General features: G+C 31.7%; 3 protein-coding genes across 3 annotated transcripts in view; 1 reads left to right on the top strand and 2 right to left on the bottom strand.

The window, feature by feature from the left end:
* LOC105155567 (WD40 repeat-containing protein HOS15) overlaps positions 1-15838 on the bottom strand; it is a gene marked incomplete in the record, with an annotated part of 77420 nt that extends 61582 nt beyond the window's left edge. The window contains 1 exon segment of the mRNA XM_011071457.2: positions 15438-15838. Coding sequence (XP_011069759.2) covers positions 15438-15546 — 109 coding nt within the window.
* LOC105155563 (isoflavone 3'-hydroxylase-like) lies at positions 1720-3873 on the top strand. The gene is made up of 2 exons (XM_011071453.2): positions 1720-2738; positions 3058-3873. Exons 1-2 carry the CDS (start codon positions 1824-1826, stop codon positions 3670-3672), a joined length of 1530 nt encoding a protein of 509 aa, XP_011069755.1. The 5' UTR covers positions 1720-1823; the 3' UTR covers positions 3673-3873.
* LOC105155855 lies at positions 19759-20563 on the bottom strand. Its single transcript, XM_011071839.2, has 2 exons — positions 20455-20563; positions 19759-20386 (listed from the first exon to the last, which is right to left on the bottom strand). Exons 1-2 carry the CDS (start codon positions 20467-20469, stop codon positions 19829-19831), a joined length of 573 nt encoding a protein of 190 aa, XP_011070141.2. The 5' UTR covers positions 20470-20563; the 3' UTR covers positions 19759-19828.

Raw genomic sequence — 20669 nt, 5'->3', positions numbered from 1 at the left:
TCTGTAATTTAAATTTATAGAAAAATCCAAATAATCAAATACGATTCGTTTTCTTTCATGGCCCAGACGTATACTCCATACCCACCACAGTTTGGACGAAGCATCCACGACAAACTCATTAGTGGAGCTTAAAAAGCTTTATTACCCTTTCTCTCTTTCTTTTTTCACTAGAAGAAATATATAAATTATTGTTATAGACTTATAGTGAATTATTCAAGACATAGCCATTATTTCTATAGTTGAGGTGGAAAAAATTAAAAGTGTACGCTCTGAGTTGGATCAATTTAAATAATTTTCGATCTAATCTAAAATTTATGATTTTTTGAAGGATTAACTCAAACCTATCTCGATAATCATCAAAAACTCACTTTGCGGTCTAATTGGATAACTTGGGTTGGGGAGGGTTAGGGTAGTTTTTGCGAGTTTTAGTATAAATTTAAAAACTTGTAGTTTTAGTATAAAATTAATAACTTGTACAATCATATTAGTATTTTATGACACTTTATGTTTTTTTATAATTATTTATCAATAATAAATGAATTTTCTGGAGTGATAGCAAAAATACAAATATATATATATATATATATATCGATTACAATATGTAAAATATACATGATTATATATTTATTATAGAAGAGTACAAATAAATATAATAAACTTATCAATTTTTCTAATAATATTGTGAAAAAAGTCCTTTGGAATTAGATTATAATAAATTTAATCTAATCGTAATAATACATAAATATTAAACAAATGTTATTTAAAATAAAATAATTATAAAAGTAAATAGTAACAAACTAATGACACCATCTATTTCAAATTCTTGTATTTAATTACTAATGGCATAAAAATATAAACAATTACCAATTGTTAAGAACTATTAACTAATTTATCTCATTTATATATTTATATATACCAGTGAGAAGCATGTGCATTACACATGATTTTATTATCTTAATAAAATTGTGACATTATAATAATAGATAAATTTATAAATACAATATGTTAAATAAATTTTAAAATTACTTTTTACACGGTAAAAGATACAATTAAAAATAAAATAACTATTCTCTACCTTATTTATTATTTATATTGTAAAAATTATGTTTTTCCACATTCAACATATGCATTTTTTTAGTTAAGTAAATGTCAATACATGTAATACATTGTATTTTCTTCTATTTATATAGCCTATTGATCCTTCAAGTTTGTATTTGTAACCACTTTAATTCCTTAAGTTCATTTATTGATTTTAACATCTTTAAATTTTATCTTTTGCATCATTTTTGTCCTTCTGGCCATTTTGCGGCTAGAATGTGGTTCGATTTTTATTTTTTGAAGGGTAAAATGGTCAATTTAATTTGTTTCCTCATTTAAGCTTGTTAAGTTATCAAATTAGTCTTTTTCCAAGGAGGGAAAAGAACTCTTTCAAATTAGTATATGTTGAATTAATATATACAATATAATTATCTTACGTAAAAAATGAAAATCTCAACTCTTATGAATATAATACAACATATTATTTAACTTAAAAATAAATCAAGAACTCTTTTTTTTTTTTTTTTCTAAAAGAAGTTTATAAGTTTCTAACAATTATTTTTGGACCCTACAGCTCATTCTCTATAAATTTTAAACATTAAAACGTTTCGTAAACAGTTAAATATCTTATAAAATATTTTAAAAAGCTCGTAAACTCCCCCAAACACCTTTAATGCCAAAATGAGGTCTTTTCCTTTAAGAAATAGCTTCAACTCTATAAATACATCCAAATGAATCTGTAATTAACTTTGCAGCAGCAAGAAATAGTGAAAATTGTTGCAGCAATGGAGCTCACTCTTTATTGCACTATACTTTTAGTTTTCCTACTCACGCTAAGGCATTTTCTAGTGAAGCAACAAAGAAACAACAAACCTCCAAGCCCACCTGCACTTCCACTGATAGGCCATCTCCATCTGGTGAAAGAGCCATTGAATCAAACTCTACAAGCTCTCTCGGCCAAGTACGGCGACATATTGTCGCTTCGGCTTGGCGTCCGTAAGGTCCTCGTCGTCACCTCCCCTGCTGCTGTGGAAGAATGCTTCACCAAGAACGATGTCATTTTCGCCAACCGGCCGTCCACCCTCTCGACAAAGCATTTCAGTTATAACTACACTACAATAAGTATAGCCCCCTATGGAGATCATTGGCGAAACCTACGTCGTCTTGCAGCGCTTGAGATCTTTTCCCCTGCTCGGATTGCCATGTTCACAGCCACGAGGAGACGGGAACTGTCACTTCTGCTAAATGAACTCTTGCGCGATGCAGAAGCAGGTGGGGGATCGACAAAGGTGGATCTGAAGTCCAAGTTCATCGAGCTGGCTTTTAATGTGCTTTCGATGACTATAGCTGGGAAAAGATACTATGGAGAGAATGTGGTCGACGCCGAGGAGGCGAGAAGGGTTAGATTCATAATCAGGGAGATGCTCGAGTACAGTGGGAATACGAATTTAGGCGATCTTTTACCGTTTTTACAGTGGGTGGATTTCCAGGGCCTGGAGAAGAGGTTTGCGGCTTTAATGGAAAAGCTTGACAAGTTTATGCAGGACTTGGTAAATGAACGCCGTGAATTGATGTTCAAGGCTGGACTTTACGGTGGAAACGGTGGACATTCCGGGAAGACGATGATCGATCACCTGCTATCATTGCAAGAAAATGAACCGGAGTATTACACTGATGAGCTCATCAAAGGAATTATACTGGTAAGTGTTTAAACCCTGTTTATGAACTAGAATGATCAGCTCATACTCCTGACCCTGTTTCAATAGCTGATCTGGGGAATATATGAACAACAATAAAATGTCCATTTTGGGGGGCATGTTTTTGTGTAACAATAAAATACCCCCCATGATTTTTTAAATATGGCAAAGCACCCCTTGGATGTTTTGCTATGTTTAGAAAATTATAAAAGAGATTTTTAGTGTTTTTATTTTTCGTACCGGGAAATTATAAACATGTTCTATAAAGAGGGGATAAGTTACCTTTTACCCAGTTTTAAGTATACTTGCTCGATATGGACAGGTGCTGCTCATTGCAGGCACGGACACGATGTCAATAAGCATGGAATGGGCAATGTCGCTACTACTTAACCATCCTGCCGCTATAAAAAAAATAAAAGCTGAAATAGATGCTAACGTTCCAGCGGATCGCCTCTTAGACGAGCAAGACCTGCCTAAGCTAAGCTACTTGCAGAACGTAATCACAGAAACTCTACGTTTATACCCACCGGTCCCGTTCTTGATACCTCATGAAGCCTCTGAAGATTGTACAGTTGGTGGCTACAACATATCGAAGGGAACAATGTTGCTAGTCAATTTGTGGTCCATTCACAGGGATCCAAGATTATGGGACGAGCCAACAAAGTTTGTGCCTGAGAGACACGAGACAATGAACGGAGAAGGGTTTATGCTCCCATTTGGAGCCGGAAGGCGTAAATGCCCTGGTGGGGGTATTGCCGGCAGGGTGCTTGGATTGACACTCGGGACAATGATTCAGCTCTTCGAGTGGGAGAGAGTTAGCGATGAATTGGTGGACATGACGGAAGGTACAGGGTTCAGTATACCAAAGGTTAAGGCCTTGGAGGCTGTATGCAAACCAAGGGAAGCCATAGAGAAGTTTTCTTTACTCCTTAATTGAGATTGGTTTTGGTTTCTGGTCTATGTTTGCCACATATGCTTCTTTGTGTTTGATCACAAGCTCATCAAGTATGATTTCATGTGCTTCTTTCCATGTAGGCTGTAAAGTTTTTCATAGAGGGTCTTAGAGAAGGCTTATAACCTCTTCAAAACATATTGTGAAATGTGGGGAAGTTTATAAGGTGAAGAGTGTGGCAACTTCTTTTTTTTTTTGTTTTTTATAAAGAGCTTCCTTTATTGAAAAATTAAGAAATTGAAAGCTTATAAGTTCTTGTGGAAAAAGGTAAAGAGTTCACAACTTATTTTTAAGATTTTAGGAACTATCACATGCGATCGTTAAAAGAAATATGGCTTTTCACATGGTTAATAACCATGGTTAAGGTAAAACATTGTGACGAATGTTGTTGATATCGAAATTTTAGAATAAAATACCAATAAAAAACCCAAATAAATTGGCTAATAATCAGGCTTTAAATTAAAATTCATAATAAATTTAGGTTTCTCTATTTTTAAAATGATAAATTCGTAACCCTATACAAAATTTGGGCTTATCATTTTTCTGGGTCATAAGAGAGAAATATAAATTTAATTTTTTTTTTTTTTTATTGACTAAATTGGACTAAAAATATATTCAAGAATAGCCTATTAGGAAATTCAAGTCCATGATGTTGAACCCAATAAAAGTAAGCCCAAATTATAAGTCAAAGCATGCTCAGGGGCTCCACCACACAACAAAAGTGGATACAACATTCAACACAAGTCATTCCATTCCATACTACATACAACTCAACACACAATACACAACAAATTAAAATGACTCAAGTCCAAAAGCTCTCTGTCACGACGAGACCTTGCAACCACGAAACTCCCATGTCTTTTTTGGCATATCGAATCCATCAACCCTTGCTTCAAACTTCAAAGTGACATTTAGTTTGCTTCAAAATCCGTAGAAAATTACACATGATCCACGCTAAAAAAACAAGCTTATTCAAGCCCTTGGATCAATATCCAAAGTAAAGAATCAAGGAATCATCTTTAACAGAGTTAGTATCAACTTTTTTATGTGATTAATAAAGATTCATTTGTCGATATCTTTCTTGTCTTGTAATTAATTTTTGCAAATACATCATTTTGTGTGAACAAATATTAATTAACTCCGATTGTGTAATGACTATCAACCATTATTTCTTTAATCAAGACCAAAACATTTACTATAACTAAATATGTGGCAAATATTTTGTCCATAAATTAAAACCATGGTTAATGTTAACTAACCATGGTTAAAAGATTTAAGTTTTTGCATTAATTTTTATGTGATCATGATATATAGTATTAATATAATTTGATTTTTTAAGACTTATTAGCTATAAATATATTAAGTTCATAATTGTATTTTTAATCGCTATCATGAATCATAGTATATATAATTATATGTTTTAAAAAGTTTGATAACAATTATTTTAATTGATGAGAAACCATTTAATTCTATTATTTGCAATTAAATTGATAGACTTAATTGGTACTTCTAAATCAGATCATTAATCCTTAATCTTGAAATTTTGCACTTCATGATACCTACTAATTATTATATTTCATGACCGTGTATTAAAACAGATTAATGCAAAAATAAAAATATAATATTAAAATGAAATTAATTAGTCAAAATTCCTTATTTTCTTTATGCTATTATATAATCTCCCTATATGTTATATTTTTTATTTCACTACCATAAAGAAAGTAAAAGATTTTGACTAATTAATTTTAGTTTTAAATTTTGGACATAAAATTATTTCAAACTGAATAGTTATTAGCTATTGTTAATATAAAAGTAATATAATTCAATATATCCCTAGTATTAATACTGTTAGAAAATGGACTGGGTCAAGATGGACAACAACTGGAATATGAAAGAGATAAAAGACACACAAATTTGTTAACCCAGTTCGGATATAAATCCTACATCTGGGGGCGATACCAAGCCAGGAGAAAACACTCAAAGAGGAGGAAAATTGAGGAGTATAACACACACACACCTGTATGTAAGTCTTCACCACACGTGAAAAAGACAACACTCACTCTCGTCTCAACTCTTTCTTTTATCTCTCGACTACATAGAAAACTTATATGTTTTTCTCACTACTCTACTCTACAAAACAATGCCAACAAGAGTATTTATAGCCACAACATGAAGTCATTCTTGACTTCTTTAACATGTAAGCAATCTTCACACCTTAACAAATACTAGTATTGCAACATTCTATAACTCTAGTAATTAATTATATTTCACTTCCAACTTCTAAATATTGTTCCATTCTTCTTTAGTTAACTTCTAAAAGTTTGAAATGTTGTTCCAATCAAAGGCTTTGAGGTTGTCCAACCTACTCGCATGTATGCTCACTCGAAGGCCCATCGGTCGGCAAATAATATTTTTGGTCTCATAAGTTATGCTTATTTTATTTTTCGTCTCGTTTGTTATGGGATTACCACTTTTAATACTGTAATTTACAAAAATTAGCACTTTTGATACACATACACTTTTTTGTCTATAATTTGACAGTGTAGTGCACGTGCCTAACTTGTGATCGTTAACTATTTTTTGCTGGAGAGAAAATTGGTTTGTTTTCTAGCTTGGATCATTTTTGGAAAAAAATAAATCTTAAAGGAAATTAGGGAAAAAAACATAACACAAAAATTAAATGATATCCTTCCCATATTTCTATAAGTTGAAACCAAGTAGAACCAACACAAAATATCATGTATTCTATAAGTGAATCAAGTAGGCCAAATGAAGCATTCATATGCTACTATTGAAAAAATGGCCAATTTTTCCTTCAACCAAAAATACTTAACGGCTATGCGCTACGCACATGATCTACATCATTAAATTATAGATAGAAAAGTGTATTAGGACCAAAAATGCTAATTTTTATAAATTATAAAACTAAAAGTATTAATCACGTAACGAATAGGACCAAAAGTAACATAATTTTAACTTATTGGATTAAAATTGCTATTTCCTGCCATCTCTGGGCAGCAAGCCCACCTAAGTTCGCACACTTAGAGGCCCATTAATCCCATATAAAAGTCAACAGATCATATCAACTCTAAAAGTCCAACACTTATTTCCTGCAAGAACAATCTATTCCAAACCAAATCAAAGAGAAGTGGCTCCTAAGAATCAACAACTGCCTGAAAGAAATTTGAGGATAAGGTTCTGGGAATCCCGAATGCGTCAGACGGCTCAACTACCTAGCACAAATCCAGAAAAATGGAGATACGACCCTGTCTAATCCTTCTCTATGAATAGGAGCATTCCTTCCCTAAGGACATGAATGCATGATTTATCAAGCATATACAACACTTTACACTCTCCATACTTGTTATATAGATCAAGCTCACTATTTTCTACACACTTCACATCTATGATACATGGACAAAGACACAATCACACAGACATAATAATATGAAAAATTTTAAAATTTTACGATACAACACGACACTGACACAACTAAATATAATATATATATATATACACTATTTTCTATATATTCTCATAAAATTAAAATATACAATATAAAAAAAATCAAAATATATAACATTATGATGGAAAGATCGAAATTCAATATCAAGATAAAACATAAAATAAGCATATCTTATATTTAAGTTCTTAATCAAATACATTACTTCAAAATTATATATGGTTAATTCATTTTAAAAAGTAAATAACTATCAATTTTCAATTAAACTAACAATCAATCTTTAGTTCATCTAATCTTTTTTCTATTCTATCTTAGCTACAAACTCCGACTGTTGTGTTCGAGCCATGTCACTTGATTTAGTATGGCATTTTAGATATATACAGGGTAGTTAAGTCGTGTTTCTGATAGAACACTTTTGTTAGTAAGTTACGTTCTATGATTAATAAAAATTATATACCACAGATTTTAACCGATAGCTATTATAATTATAGTCAATATTCAGTTTTTCTAGTGCATGTACATAACATTATATTTTCCCTTTTGTAACTTTTTTTATCAAATTCTCTTAGTTCTAGTTTTTTCTTTCTTTTTTTTTTTTTTTTTGTGGATAAAACATACTCATGATGTTATATTAATTTTTAGTTTCCAAAAGAAGAAACTCATGATGTTATATTAATTTTTAGTTTCCAAAACCATGATATTTGTATCACGTGGGACAATATCTATGTTAATTGTTATTTACTACTTTACAAAGATATTAAATTAATTATTTATTATAATTTTGTCCTCACTTTTAAATCCTAGATTGCACTTGCTAGTAGCTGAGTATCCTAACATAATATTTGGATCCGTTTTTTGAGTGTTTTGTTGTGTTTTGTGGAGGTAGAGAGAGAAAAACAAAGATAAATAAGTGTGTCTTAGAGACAGTATGTATGTTTGGATTTATTTTGGAGAAAATTGAAAATAAGTATTAAATGTTTAATGTTGTGTTTTGGGAGACAAAAATTACTATTCATTGTTAAATCATGTCTTTTTTATATATATTTATGTATATATGTGTGTTATATATATTTATGTATTTATGCTAAAATAATTAGAAACACTTAAATAAGGTGTTTTTGAATGATGACAACATTGAGTATGTTTTGACTTGTCTCAAAAACAATTTGAAAATGAAAACAAACATAGTCTAAAATTGTATGTGGGACTAGCCTGCAAAACAAACATATGAAATGAGTTGAAAGAATGTAGACAAATTGAGTAAAGTGCTCAAAAGTGTGCCAAAGTGTCTAATTGTATGCCTTATCAATAATGTTCCAGATAAGTAGGAAATATTGTTGCCACATCAGTAGGAAAAAATTGTGTTTATTTACAAGAAGTTTGTTACTTGTCAGGGCCAAGATCAAAATCCTATGCCAACTTCCTTGCAAGTTTAGTTACTCCCTACAGACATGCCGTCTTAGGTGGTCAGTGATGTTGACAAGTCCATGAGTAGGTTAGGCGATTAATTGGCCCAAGGGGTCCCTGGATTAGCTTTGGTCATCAGCAAACATCAACTGAGTGGTGGGTCTTATTCCTAGGGCTTTGAACCTCCTGGCCCTTCATTCAATCATAAATGGGATTACGCTTCCTAGTCAATTAGACCTGTCAATGACTTGAAAAATGGCTCCTTGAAGTAAAGTATCACAAAGGACAATTACAAGAGAAAAAAACAGCTATTTCTTTATTCATAGGTGATCATAGAAACTAATAGCGGCTTTCGAATGAGAGACTCGGGCTCGCCTGACTTGCCTATTGGGGAATCATAACTCGATAGAATTGATACTAAACGAGACGGCTATGATCAACTTATTCTTTTTTCGAAGGAGTAAGTAAAGAATTCCCGGTGGGGCATGACGGGGAACCTGAAGTCAACCAATAGCGGGTTTGGGATTCATGCAATAAGAAGGAAGAGTCAACCGCTGACGAGTCTGTTAGATCTAGATATCATCACGCCCTTCTCCCCACTCTAATAGTGTATTATAGATATACTATTAGAGTAGAAATCATATCCCATTTGCTCATGTAGGTGTACCAGGTAGCCCCAGGCAAATAACTCCATTGTACTCCTTTTGTCCTCACTTTCTAATTTAAGTTGTTCAACGTTTTTACACCTTTAAGGCATAGGCATCTCTACAGTATTTAAATTAATAATTGATCATAAATTGAAAGTTGTTAGATTATTTACAAGGCATCGACCTAGTCAGCTTAGACATACGCCACAATACCCAACAGCAAGATAACAGACTGAAAATCATTGGGCGATCATAGGTCATAGCCCTTGTCAGCATGACCATACGTCGGAGCCGGGACATTGTCACAAGAAGTTACACCCATGAGCATGACTGCATATTGGAGCCTTGCAAAATGTTGGAATAAGTGACCATAAATTTAATAAAATTTATTATTTTGTAATATGTCCTATAGTTTGTGTTTGATGTAATATTGAGTAAGTGATAAAGATTCATATTGCCCACATTTATTTATATTTTAGATTGTTTTATAAATTGTTTATAGTTGCATATCGCGGATAAAGCCGTCAGACAACAAACAACCAAAAAACATGAGTTGGGCATATGATGGCAATCATAAACCAACTCTAGGAGATTGGTTTAAAACGTTTCAAGTCGAGAACTTTGATTGAGGCTTGAATTAATGAAAATACCCATATGATGGGTATTGTGTTTTATGATACATACATGATGCCTATACATTATTAGCAGATGGTTGACAAAGTGATGTCAAGTCGATGAACTGACTCATGGGAAATTATCATATGAAAGCCTAAGTGGGCATTAGGGGTGTTCAAAAAAATGGTTAAACTGGCCGAACCGGACCGAACCAAATTTTCGATTCGGACCGAAAATTGAACCAAAAAATTCGGTTCGATTTTTGTTTTCTTTTTTTTTTAATCGGTTTTTTGGTACAGTTTATTGGTCATCGAACCGAACTGAAAAATCGATTTTCTTAGATTAACAGAAATTACATAAAAGCACACATATTCATAAATTAACACAAATTGCATAAAATTACACAAATTACATAAAGTTACACATATTTTCAAAAATACATAAAATTAAATCCCATTTTTTTTTCTAATATTCATAAGAGTACAGAAAAATTAAAATAAATTTCAGAAAATACATAAATATATATTTTCATAAATTACTGAAAACATTACAGAAATATTTTAAGAAAAAATTCAAAAATTTCAGAAAAATTTTTTTATATAATTTTTAGATATTTTTTTTTAGAAATTACACATATATATTTTCTTAAATTAACACAAATTACATAAAATAACACAACTTACACATATTCATAAAATTAACACAAATTACGTAAAATTACACAAATTGCACATATTCATAAAATTACGGAAATTACATAAAAATTATACAAATGATACGAATTTTTAGAAATTGTATAAAATTAAATCCCAAACTTTTTCCTAATATTCATATGTTTACAAAAAAATTTAAATAAATTAAAGAAATTTCAGAAACTTAGAAATTAAAAATTTTCAGAAATTTCAAAAGATTAAAATAAGTTTCAAAAATTTCAGGAATTACCGAAAAATTTTCAAAAATATTTCCAGAAAAAATTTCAAGAATTTCATAAAAATAAATTTTAAAAATTTTTAGAAATTCTTTTCAACTAATTTTTCATAAAATATAAACTTTTAGAATTATTTTCAGAAAAATTATAAATTTTCAAAAAATAGATATTTTAAAAAGTTATTATTTTCAAAAAAATAATAAAAACAATTTTTATCATCAAAATGTTATAAAAATAATTTACACTAAACAACATTCATATCAACAATTAACAACAAATACCAATTAACCCAACCAATTTTATCCGACAAATAAGCCCAAAAAATTATATCATCCTCATCATCATCCTCAATAAAAATAAATAGAATTAATAAAATATTAGAACAAAAATTATAAGTAAAAACTTACCTGGTGCTAGTGGCGACAGCGATTATGGTGGTGACGGTTGTGGTGGCAAATGGTGGTGAGAGAGAGAGGAATTTGGTGGAAAAGATGGTGAGATTTGGGGGGGGGGGATTGAAGAAGATGAAGTGGAAATGGGAAAAAATTTGCTAAGTATACCTTTCATATTAGGATTTGATCGTTTCAAAGACAATTCTAAAAAGAGTTGTTAAAGCCGTTCCAAAGGGAGTTCCAACATTTCTATATGTTATTTTCGTAAATCAAAACGGAATCGTATTAGTCAGCCGTTCGAAAAATGAATTCCAAATAAAGAATTTGTTTAAAGTATGTATAAAAATCCATAATGGACCATTTAATGTTGAAGAGAAGTATCTATTATGTGGAATAATGCAATTGAAGTATATAAAATATTTGAAACTGAGACTAATATATTGACAATATAAATAAATTTGTACATTCATAATTTTTAGTTTTACATTGATATAACTATCATCTTACATTATTGTACTGTATGACTTAATCGGACCATCAAAGTTTAGATTAACCCATTAGATATGATCAAACCGACAATACATATGATTAAGTTTTGGATTAATTGGGTATATGGATGTCGAGATATTATATTTGTAACATAAGAGTAGTCTTTCAATCTGGTGCACCATTAAATCACGCCATGTGATTTTAGACCGACAGATATGATCAAATAGATACTGGCTTATATGTATTTAAGTCTGACATGAATCCGATGCATGGATTATAAGATATCATACTCGGAAACATAAGTTTGAAATTTAAAAACATATTGTAACGGCTTTTTACGCGGCTTTGATATCAACATATGCGAATGCCTTTTGGTACTAATCTTGGAAGCGCCATTTGAAAATTGGATTTTCCCAAAAATAATTTTTGAATTTCCGCCAAATGAATATCTTGAAACGGTTTTTGAAACGGCTTTATATATGGTTGATCCAAAATTTCAATTTTCCTCCACATTTTGAGCCAGTGCCAAAATAGATCCCGCAAATATTGTAAAATTTGGAACGACCATTATAACATATATTTTAATTTTTTGACCGTTCTAAATATTAATTTTTATTTTTTTAAAATATAAAAAATTATTCATAAAGTATTATAAATGTAAATATTTCTCAAAATGTTAGATAATTGAAACTGCTATTGGAACGGCTTGTGAACCGTTCAAGTGTATTACATTTTGAACGATTTTATATTCAATTCTTGAAATGATTTTTTTTTGTTTTTTAGTAGTCGTTATAACTCCAACACGGCCATTCCAAACATTATAGTAAATTTGTAACAGTAAATATTCTATACCAATGTTTGTAACAACCAATGCCAATTATATATTTGGAACGGCCGTTGGATCAAATTTTGGAACATTGAGCTTTCACAAAAAAAAAAAAAGAAGTCATTCCAAATTTTAGTAACAATTCCAAAAGCCATTCTAAATTGTAATGGTCAAATTTTTGTAATGGCTTTACGAATACGACTGTTTAGAAACGGCCTTTGTAACTATTTTGCCGTTCCAAATGTACAAAATTTTTTTGGCAAAAAACATAACATCAGCAATTATTTTTTATTTCAAAGTTGCTACAAAAACCGTTTCAATACAAATTCTGATTTTTTTTTATATTGCATATACAAATAATAGTTACAGCTCATATATTCAAATTACCTTTTAGTCTATCTTACTACAACAATTATTATCTTTATATGGGAAGTGATTAATTGATTCCCACTTATCTTTGACCTCTTTTCCTTTTAAAATGTTTGCGGCAATTTTTTTAATTAAATTTTTAGTTATTTTTTAACTTATTTTAACACATCAAGTGATCTAACTAATTCTCATTTATATCTATATTAGAAAATTTCTCAATACATTAAATCCTTCTAATTTCTTTGCATTATTATAGTCATTTCCTGTTATATTATAAAGTTATTTGTTTATCTTGTAAGTATAATTCAAAAAGTAATTAATAGAAATAAATACAGAAAATGTAAAAGTAATTAATAAGAATAAATAAATGTAATGTGAAAGCCATTAATAAGTATACTATTTTACTTTTTTATCCTTAGTAAAAATAAGATTATAGGGTTAATTTAGTAGAATAAAAAAAAGAAAAAACAATTTCATCCTATCCAATTCTGTTACACCTAATACTATCACACCAACACCTTAGCATATTAGAACGACTCCAACTGTTTGCCAAGTAAGGCATACGTCATGGCGACCCAAACCCAATCTCTTAAAAATCTAGAACAAAATCATTGAAAAACTGCAGCACACCGACGTCCGAGGCGGTGGGTCTGTAATGGACCATAACAGCAGTGGAAACGTGTACATGGTGCATGTACAAGAGAATTCCAACTTCGGAGCTGTCTTGATTTGACCTTTAAGGCTGTCGACAATTAGGACAAACCCAAGATCTCGTTACTTCTCGTATGAAATTTTCATCTTTAAAATTCAGACACAAATAATTTGGCACCAGCAATAAAGTTGCCACTTGCCTTTTTATATTGGGAAATTGGGTGAAACACTTCAAGTTTGCATCTAAGTACAAGTTCTTGACTTCCCATTCAACAGGAAAGGTTGTGTGAAAATATACAACTCTGTGGAGACTTTCTGGTGCCTATATAACTACAAGAATGGAGCTGCAACTGCATCAGGATCTCCCTCAGAAAACCATTCCTGTGATTCCGAAACCTTACTCAGAAAATCAAACTTCAATGGGTTCTATAGGTATCTTGGAGAAACCCCATGCAGTTTGCATCCCGTTCCCTGCCCAAGGCCACATAAACCCCATGCTCAAACTAGCAAAACTCCTTCATCACAATGGTTTTCACATCACCTTTGTGAACACAGAATACAACCACCAACGCCTCCTCAAATCCAGGGGCCCCAGTTCTCTTGAGGGGCTGCCTTCATTCCGGTTCGAGACAATTCCGGATGGACTTCCGCCGTCGGATGCTGCCGATGCTACCCAAGACATTCCATCCCTATGTCAATCCACTACCACGACTTGCTTAGCTCCCTTCAGAGACCTTCTTGCCAAGCTAAACGACACGGGTTCGTCCAACGTGCCGCCCGTGTCATGTATAGTTTCTGACGGGGTCATGAGCTTCACAGTCGAAGCAGCTGAAGAACTCGGCATCCCTGAAATTTTCTTCTGGACCCCTAGCGCTTGCGGCTTCTTTGCTTACACACAGTATGAAAAACTCATCGAAAAGGGATATTCACCACTTCCAGGTAATTTATGTAGACAAGTTTTCGTCCATGCATACTGCATATAATTAGTTAACTTTTTGAACATATTCTGCACGTTGTAACTAAGATTATGGTATGTAAAAGGATTAAAAACAACTGTAAGTGAAGAGAAATTTCAGAGATTTCTCTAGGTCATTCTTTTATGTAGACACCTATTTAACATATACTGATATGAGTGACAAGTTGTGCTGCAACAGTCGTGAGTTTGACACTGAAACGGCCATTCCTTTGCCTTGTTGCAGACGCAAGCTTCTTGACCAATGGATATTTGGATACCATCATAGATGAAATTCCAAGCATGAAAGGCATACGTCTGAGAGATATTCCAAGTTTCATAAGAACCACCAACCCGGATGAATTCATGGTCAAATTTGTCGTGGACGAAACCAGGAGAGCCCGGAGAGCTTCGGCTATTGTCCTGAACACGTTCGAGGACCTCGAACGAGATGTTCTGGATGCACTTTCCTCAATTCTGCCTCCAATTTACGCCATCGGACCCTTACATCTGCTCGAAAACCAGGTGGACGACAAGGCCCTGGAGCAGCTGGGATCAAACTTGTGGAAAGACGAGCCCCAGTGTCTCGAATGGCTCGACTCAAAGGAGGCGAACTCAGTAGTCTACGTGAACTTTGGAAGCATAACAGTGATGACATCTGACCAGCTCCTTGAGTTTGCTTGGGGACTTGCTAACAGCAACCTACCCTTTTTGTGGATCATAAGACCTGATCTTGTCTCAGGTGACAAGGCTGTTCTCCCGCCTGAATTTCTCGAAGCCACAAAGGAAAGAGGGCTGCTGGCGAATTGGTGCCCTCAAGAGAGAGTTCTCCGCCACCCTTCTGTTGGAGGGTTCTTGACTCACAGTGGATGGAACTCAACTCTCGAAAGCATCTGCAGTGGGGTGCCTATGATCTGCTGGCCGTTTTTCGCGGAGCAGCAAACTAACTGCTGGTATTGTTGCACGAAATGGAACATTGGAATGGAGATAGACAGCAATGTGAAGAGGGACGAGGTGGAGATCCTCGTGAGGAAGTTGATGATTGGCGAAGAGGGCCAAGAGATGAAGAGAAGGGCCATGGAGTGGAAGAAACTTGCTGTGGCTTCTGCCCAGAGTTCATCTTCCGAGAATCTGGAGAAAGTTATCAGCCGTGTTCTTTTAGCTCCCTCAAAAGAGGTGGCATAGTTCTTGCAAGGCATGTCTTGATTTTGGTTCGTGTATGGTCCATATGGATGCGATTGTGATTAGTTTTGAGGTTTCATGTTAATTATTTTTGTTTTCTGTCATTATTTTTCTTGTATTCAGTTTTAATAACATTGAGTAACCTTTCAAGTTTTAACTTTCTTGATGGAAATTGTAGTAGGTATTTATTGAATTGGGTAAATTACATTTTTTGTCTCATAAGTGGATCGATTCCAATTTTAGTCCCATACTAAGGGCAATTCGTACATTTGATCCCGTAAGTGGAATTTTTTTCCAATTTCAGTCCCGGTTGGGGATTTCCGTTAAAACTTGACGCCTGCTGCTGAAATTGAAAAAAAAAATCCACTTACGGGATACGAATTGCCCTTAGTATGGGATTAAAATTGAAATCGAGTCCACTTATAAGACTAAAAATGTAATTTACCCTATTGAATTCTATTAAAAAAATTTATATATACTCAACAAAATCTAGCATTTGCCCCGTGAGTTTTAGGATGACAAATTTTTTTTTTCATAAAATTAATTTAAGTCATATTATTAATTTTAGTTTATATTATAAAAATTATTGTCTTATTTTTCTGAGAAAATTTAAGATAAAAATAATGTTCTCTTATTCAAATTACACCAAAAAAATAAATTTAAAAGATATTATAAATGTCAACTTGAATTTCAAATAAGATTTATTTTCTATTATGATGTTTTTATAAAAAAAAATATGAACTTAATTTAGTATCAATTATTATTATTATTTTAATGAGTCATTTATTAATTTTAATTTATCTTATCAAAGAAATTAATTTTCTATATTTTCTAAGAAATGTATTAAAACAAAAACTCTCTTCATCCAATTTAGATTAAAAAATAAATTAATTAAGATGGTACTACAAATTATGCCAATATAAATTTCAAGGTGTGATATAAATTTTCTTCTAGATTTAAAAGTAATTTACTAAAAAGCATACTTGCAAAAATTAATAGTTTCAAATATATTATATTTTAAAATAGGATAAATTACAATGACTTCCCATAAGTTTAGCATATTTATGAATACCCCACATTATTTAAAAAATTATTAATATTCCCCTGATTTTAACGATTGTCTAATAATTAGCCCAATCTTTAGGTTTTCATTCATTTTTTTGTGAACTGACCAAAATACCTTGTGGATTAAAAATTATAATTTTATTTATTTTATAAACTTTTTATCTTTTATGAACTAATTGAATAATTTTTTGAATTTTTTCATGTATTCCATTTGATTTTTTTATAAATTTTTAATTTTAAAAAAAATAAAAAAAATACAGTAAGGGTAAAATTGATAATTTCATACCTCTATTCAAAAATTACATAATTTCATCAAATATCAAGGGATATTTGTAATTTTTCAAATCAAAAGAAGTATTTGTAATTGTGTCAAAACTTAGAAGAGGTCGTTGTAATCTACTCTATAAAATATTAAGAATAAAATTCACCCATAAGCCAAAAAATCTTAAAAGATAAATAAATTAGGCAAAGACATATATATAGCACAAATATAGCAGAAATTATTGACCAAGTCAATAACATTTGAATAGATAAATATAAATTTTATAATTTAAAGAAGTTGTAAATTCATTAATTTGAGAAAATATTTTAGTTATCATTGATATTAAAAGCTATAGTTTTTGCTATAGGACTTTAAACAAAATTAATTATAAGTACGTATTCATACAAAAATAAATAAAATATGATGAAATAGTCATAAATATAATAAAGTTAAAAAAGGATAAAAAAAAAATAACTCAATGAATAGAAAGAAAATAATTATATTTTGGTTAACTTCTCAAGAAGATAATTACTAAAATATATTAATTGATATGAGGACAAAATCAACTTAATTTTAAAATTTGTGAAAGATTTTTATTTAAAATTACGTAAATTATAAAAATTAATTGAAGTAAAATTTTAAAAAAAATTAATTTTTTTTAAAAAATAACTTACGGTGAAAGCAATTAAGAATTTAATATATATGGATGGACTAAAAAAGGTAATTAAGAAATCAATGATTAGAAATAATAATTAATGAAAATTTAATTTAATTAATTATTTATATTTTTAAATAATTATATGTGGCAAATCAAATTAAAACTAATTTCTCCACCTCATATGACATTTAAAAAAAAATAAAAATATTGATTGATTTTCATTTTAATAATATAATATGATTATCCAGATGTGCTAATTTTAAAGGCAAAGTTATTAAGTAAAAAAAGAATAAGTTTTATCATACTTTAATTCACTTCATCAACTACTAAATCCGAATAATATATCATAATTACATTAAATAAGAATGTGGACTGCTATATAATAAACCTTTCAATTATATAAAAAAATGATTTTATATTTTAATATCTTTTCTGGATTTATTTTTCAACATGCATTTTGCTTTCAATTATAAGTCAAGAAGTTGAACATAATTTATCAACTGATTTCAACTTATTGTGAAGCTGATGAAAATGTGACGTTGAGAGACAAGACATATTATCAGAGACTTCTATCGCTCTCTAGAAGTTTGGTCCCACTCCCAAGAGACAAGACAGTCGCTCATGACCACTATATATGTGGGTATCGACAAACCACGACAATGACATTTAGCCAAATAAAGAAAACGACATCCTTCTTAGTCAAGATCGTGGTATGACTTTTTAGTTATTAGTTTTGAGTTAACAATATGAATTTTCATTTAAAATAAAAATATATTTAGATTAATTAATAAAATTATATTTTATATAGATTAAATTATAGTGTTTGATGCTTTTTAAATTTTTCATAGACTAAGTTCACAAGTAAGGCACATCAGCCTAACTGGCTCATCAATAGGGATGAAAAGCTCACAAGCTTATCCCCTACTTTACTAAACTGATAGGCTTAAAAATTAAGTTCATTCCAGCCTAACGTGTCATCATGCAACTAGATGGACGTGTCATATAACTTTTCAACACATAAGGACACATCTAACTGAAATATCTCCAAGTGGCTCCTAGTAGATTAATGACAAATGAGTTGAGAATTCACCAGTAACGAATTTTCAAATTCCTGTAATCCACAATGGCTAAAGGCTCAGAAGCAAGTCATCAACTCCCAAAATCTAAATATTTTTGCCGGTATCACAGGGAGTATGGGCATGACGCCAACTGGTGCCGCCAACTAAGGCAAGAGATAGAGAGACTTACCCATGCCGGCTAGCTGAAGGGCTACGTGGACAAAGAAAACAGTCGCGAGTAGAAGGAAGAATGCTGAAACACAGCTCCTATAGGAGCAAGGAGCAAGCAGAAGATCTTTAGGAGGCTTTCTCGACCATGGAATGCTTATCACCTCAAGAAGTTTTATTCCCGAAATCCCTACTCTCTATTAGAGCTTACTATCGTTGTAATCAAGCATTATCTCACATGAATAAAGGCAATTCTTGCTTGCTATCTTATGTTACTCGCAGGTTCAAAATTTTCAGCTCCTAGCTAACACCAAATAAGCCCCCGTCCACATTTTTACATAAGTCATTCTTGGCTAGCTTATGCACTTACATAAGCTACCACCAGTTGGCACACGCTCCTAATAAGTTGCCACCTTTGTACTAGGCCTCCTTTTTAGGTTGACCCTGATATAGTAGGCTTCTTTCTTGGATGGACCTTGATGCAGTCGGCTTCCTTCTTAGACTGACCCTGATGTTTTTAAACTAGATGGTCTCATCATGGATTTCAAGCCTGATTTGAGCAAAACGCTTTTGGGTCATACCCATCAATATTAGAGTTAATTATTTTTTTATTATAAAAAAAAAATTATTTTATCATAATTATTTTTAAAAATCGCGACTCATCATTAAATATTAGCCAAAAAATGCAAAATTTTCCAAGTCGGGAAACAAAATTCCGACTTGGATTTTGTTTCCCGACTTGGGAAATTCTGCTTTTTTTTTTTCGTTTATATTATTATTATATAATTTAATTTATATATAATTAATTTTAACAATATACTAAAATCCAAAATTAATAAAATTAACATTGCATTAACTTAAAAAATTACAATTAAGGGTACAAATGTAATAGTTATTTATTTTGTACAATTGTAAAAAATTACATTAAATTATACAATTACAAATATCAAAAATGTCCACCCCTTCCACAATGTCGTCTGTGGCGTTGACGTCGAGGTCTTCTAATTTCCTAGCCCACATTTTGAACTGGCTCATTTTGCGCCTCATTTTCTTCACCAACAAACCGACTTGATGTTTCAGAACTTGACTCCACATTGTCACGATATGCACCAAATGATGGAAATGGAATTGGTGAAATATTATATCCTTGTGTATATGGTTGATTAAAACCAAGACCAAGGTCAAGAGAAAAATCTTGTGTTTGATTTGACATATATGGAGTCGATTGAAACCAATCACCTTGAGATGGTTGAGGCATATAATAATCTTGAGGCGGTTGAGGTACGTAATAATCTTGAGGTGGATATACTGTAGAAGGACCAGCTATATCCACCCCAAAATCACGACGTTCAACTGAACCAGTTGACATTCGGCTAGAACTTCTTCTTTGCCTGTGGGATGTTGTGGGAGCATCATCGGATGGAGAAGCAATTTGTTGTGGCTGTTGGGTTATAGCCTCCCTGATAATATGTAACCCATGTTCAAATCTATCCACCAATTGACTATATCCTTCGATATTTGGTGGTCTAGATCGACATAAAGTTTCAAGGGCATTCACCTCATTTGCCTGAAAAGTGTAGAAAAATAATTAGCCTTGTGTTGTTAAAAATATATATAAAATAAAACATAACGTACCACAACTTGCAACATAGGTGCTTCTCCAGGTTGGTACCCGCTTTCCACACGTCTATCAGTAGATGACGACACGAAATTTCTTGTTATGTTGTAGTACCACTCCCAATAACCTCGTTTTGTTTTCCTTCTATTAGAAATGAGTGACCTATGTACAACCGTGTCATATCGTCTTTGCCATCTATTGATGTATTGTATGTGTTGCAGAGACCAATCTG

Source organism: Sesamum indicum, linkage group LG2 (genome assembly GCF_000512975.1).
Source record: "Sesamum indicum cultivar Zhongzhi No. 13 linkage group LG2, S_indicum_v1.0, whole genome shotgun sequence".
In the NCBI taxonomy this organism is placed as follows: domain Eukaryota; kingdom Viridiplantae; phylum Streptophyta; class Magnoliopsida; order Lamiales; family Pedaliaceae; genus Sesamum; species Sesamum indicum.
This window is presented reverse-complemented; position numbering and strand designations above follow the sequence as displayed.

Coding starts and splice junctions, on each gene's coding strand:
- LOC105155563 (XM_011071453.2), top strand. CDS start 1,824: ATGGAGCTCACTCTTTATTGCACTATACTTTTAGTTTTCCTACTCACG. Junction 2,739..3,057: donor TCATCAAAGGAATTATACTG/GTAAGTGTTTAA, acceptor CGATATGGACAG/GTGCTGCTCATTGCAGGCAC.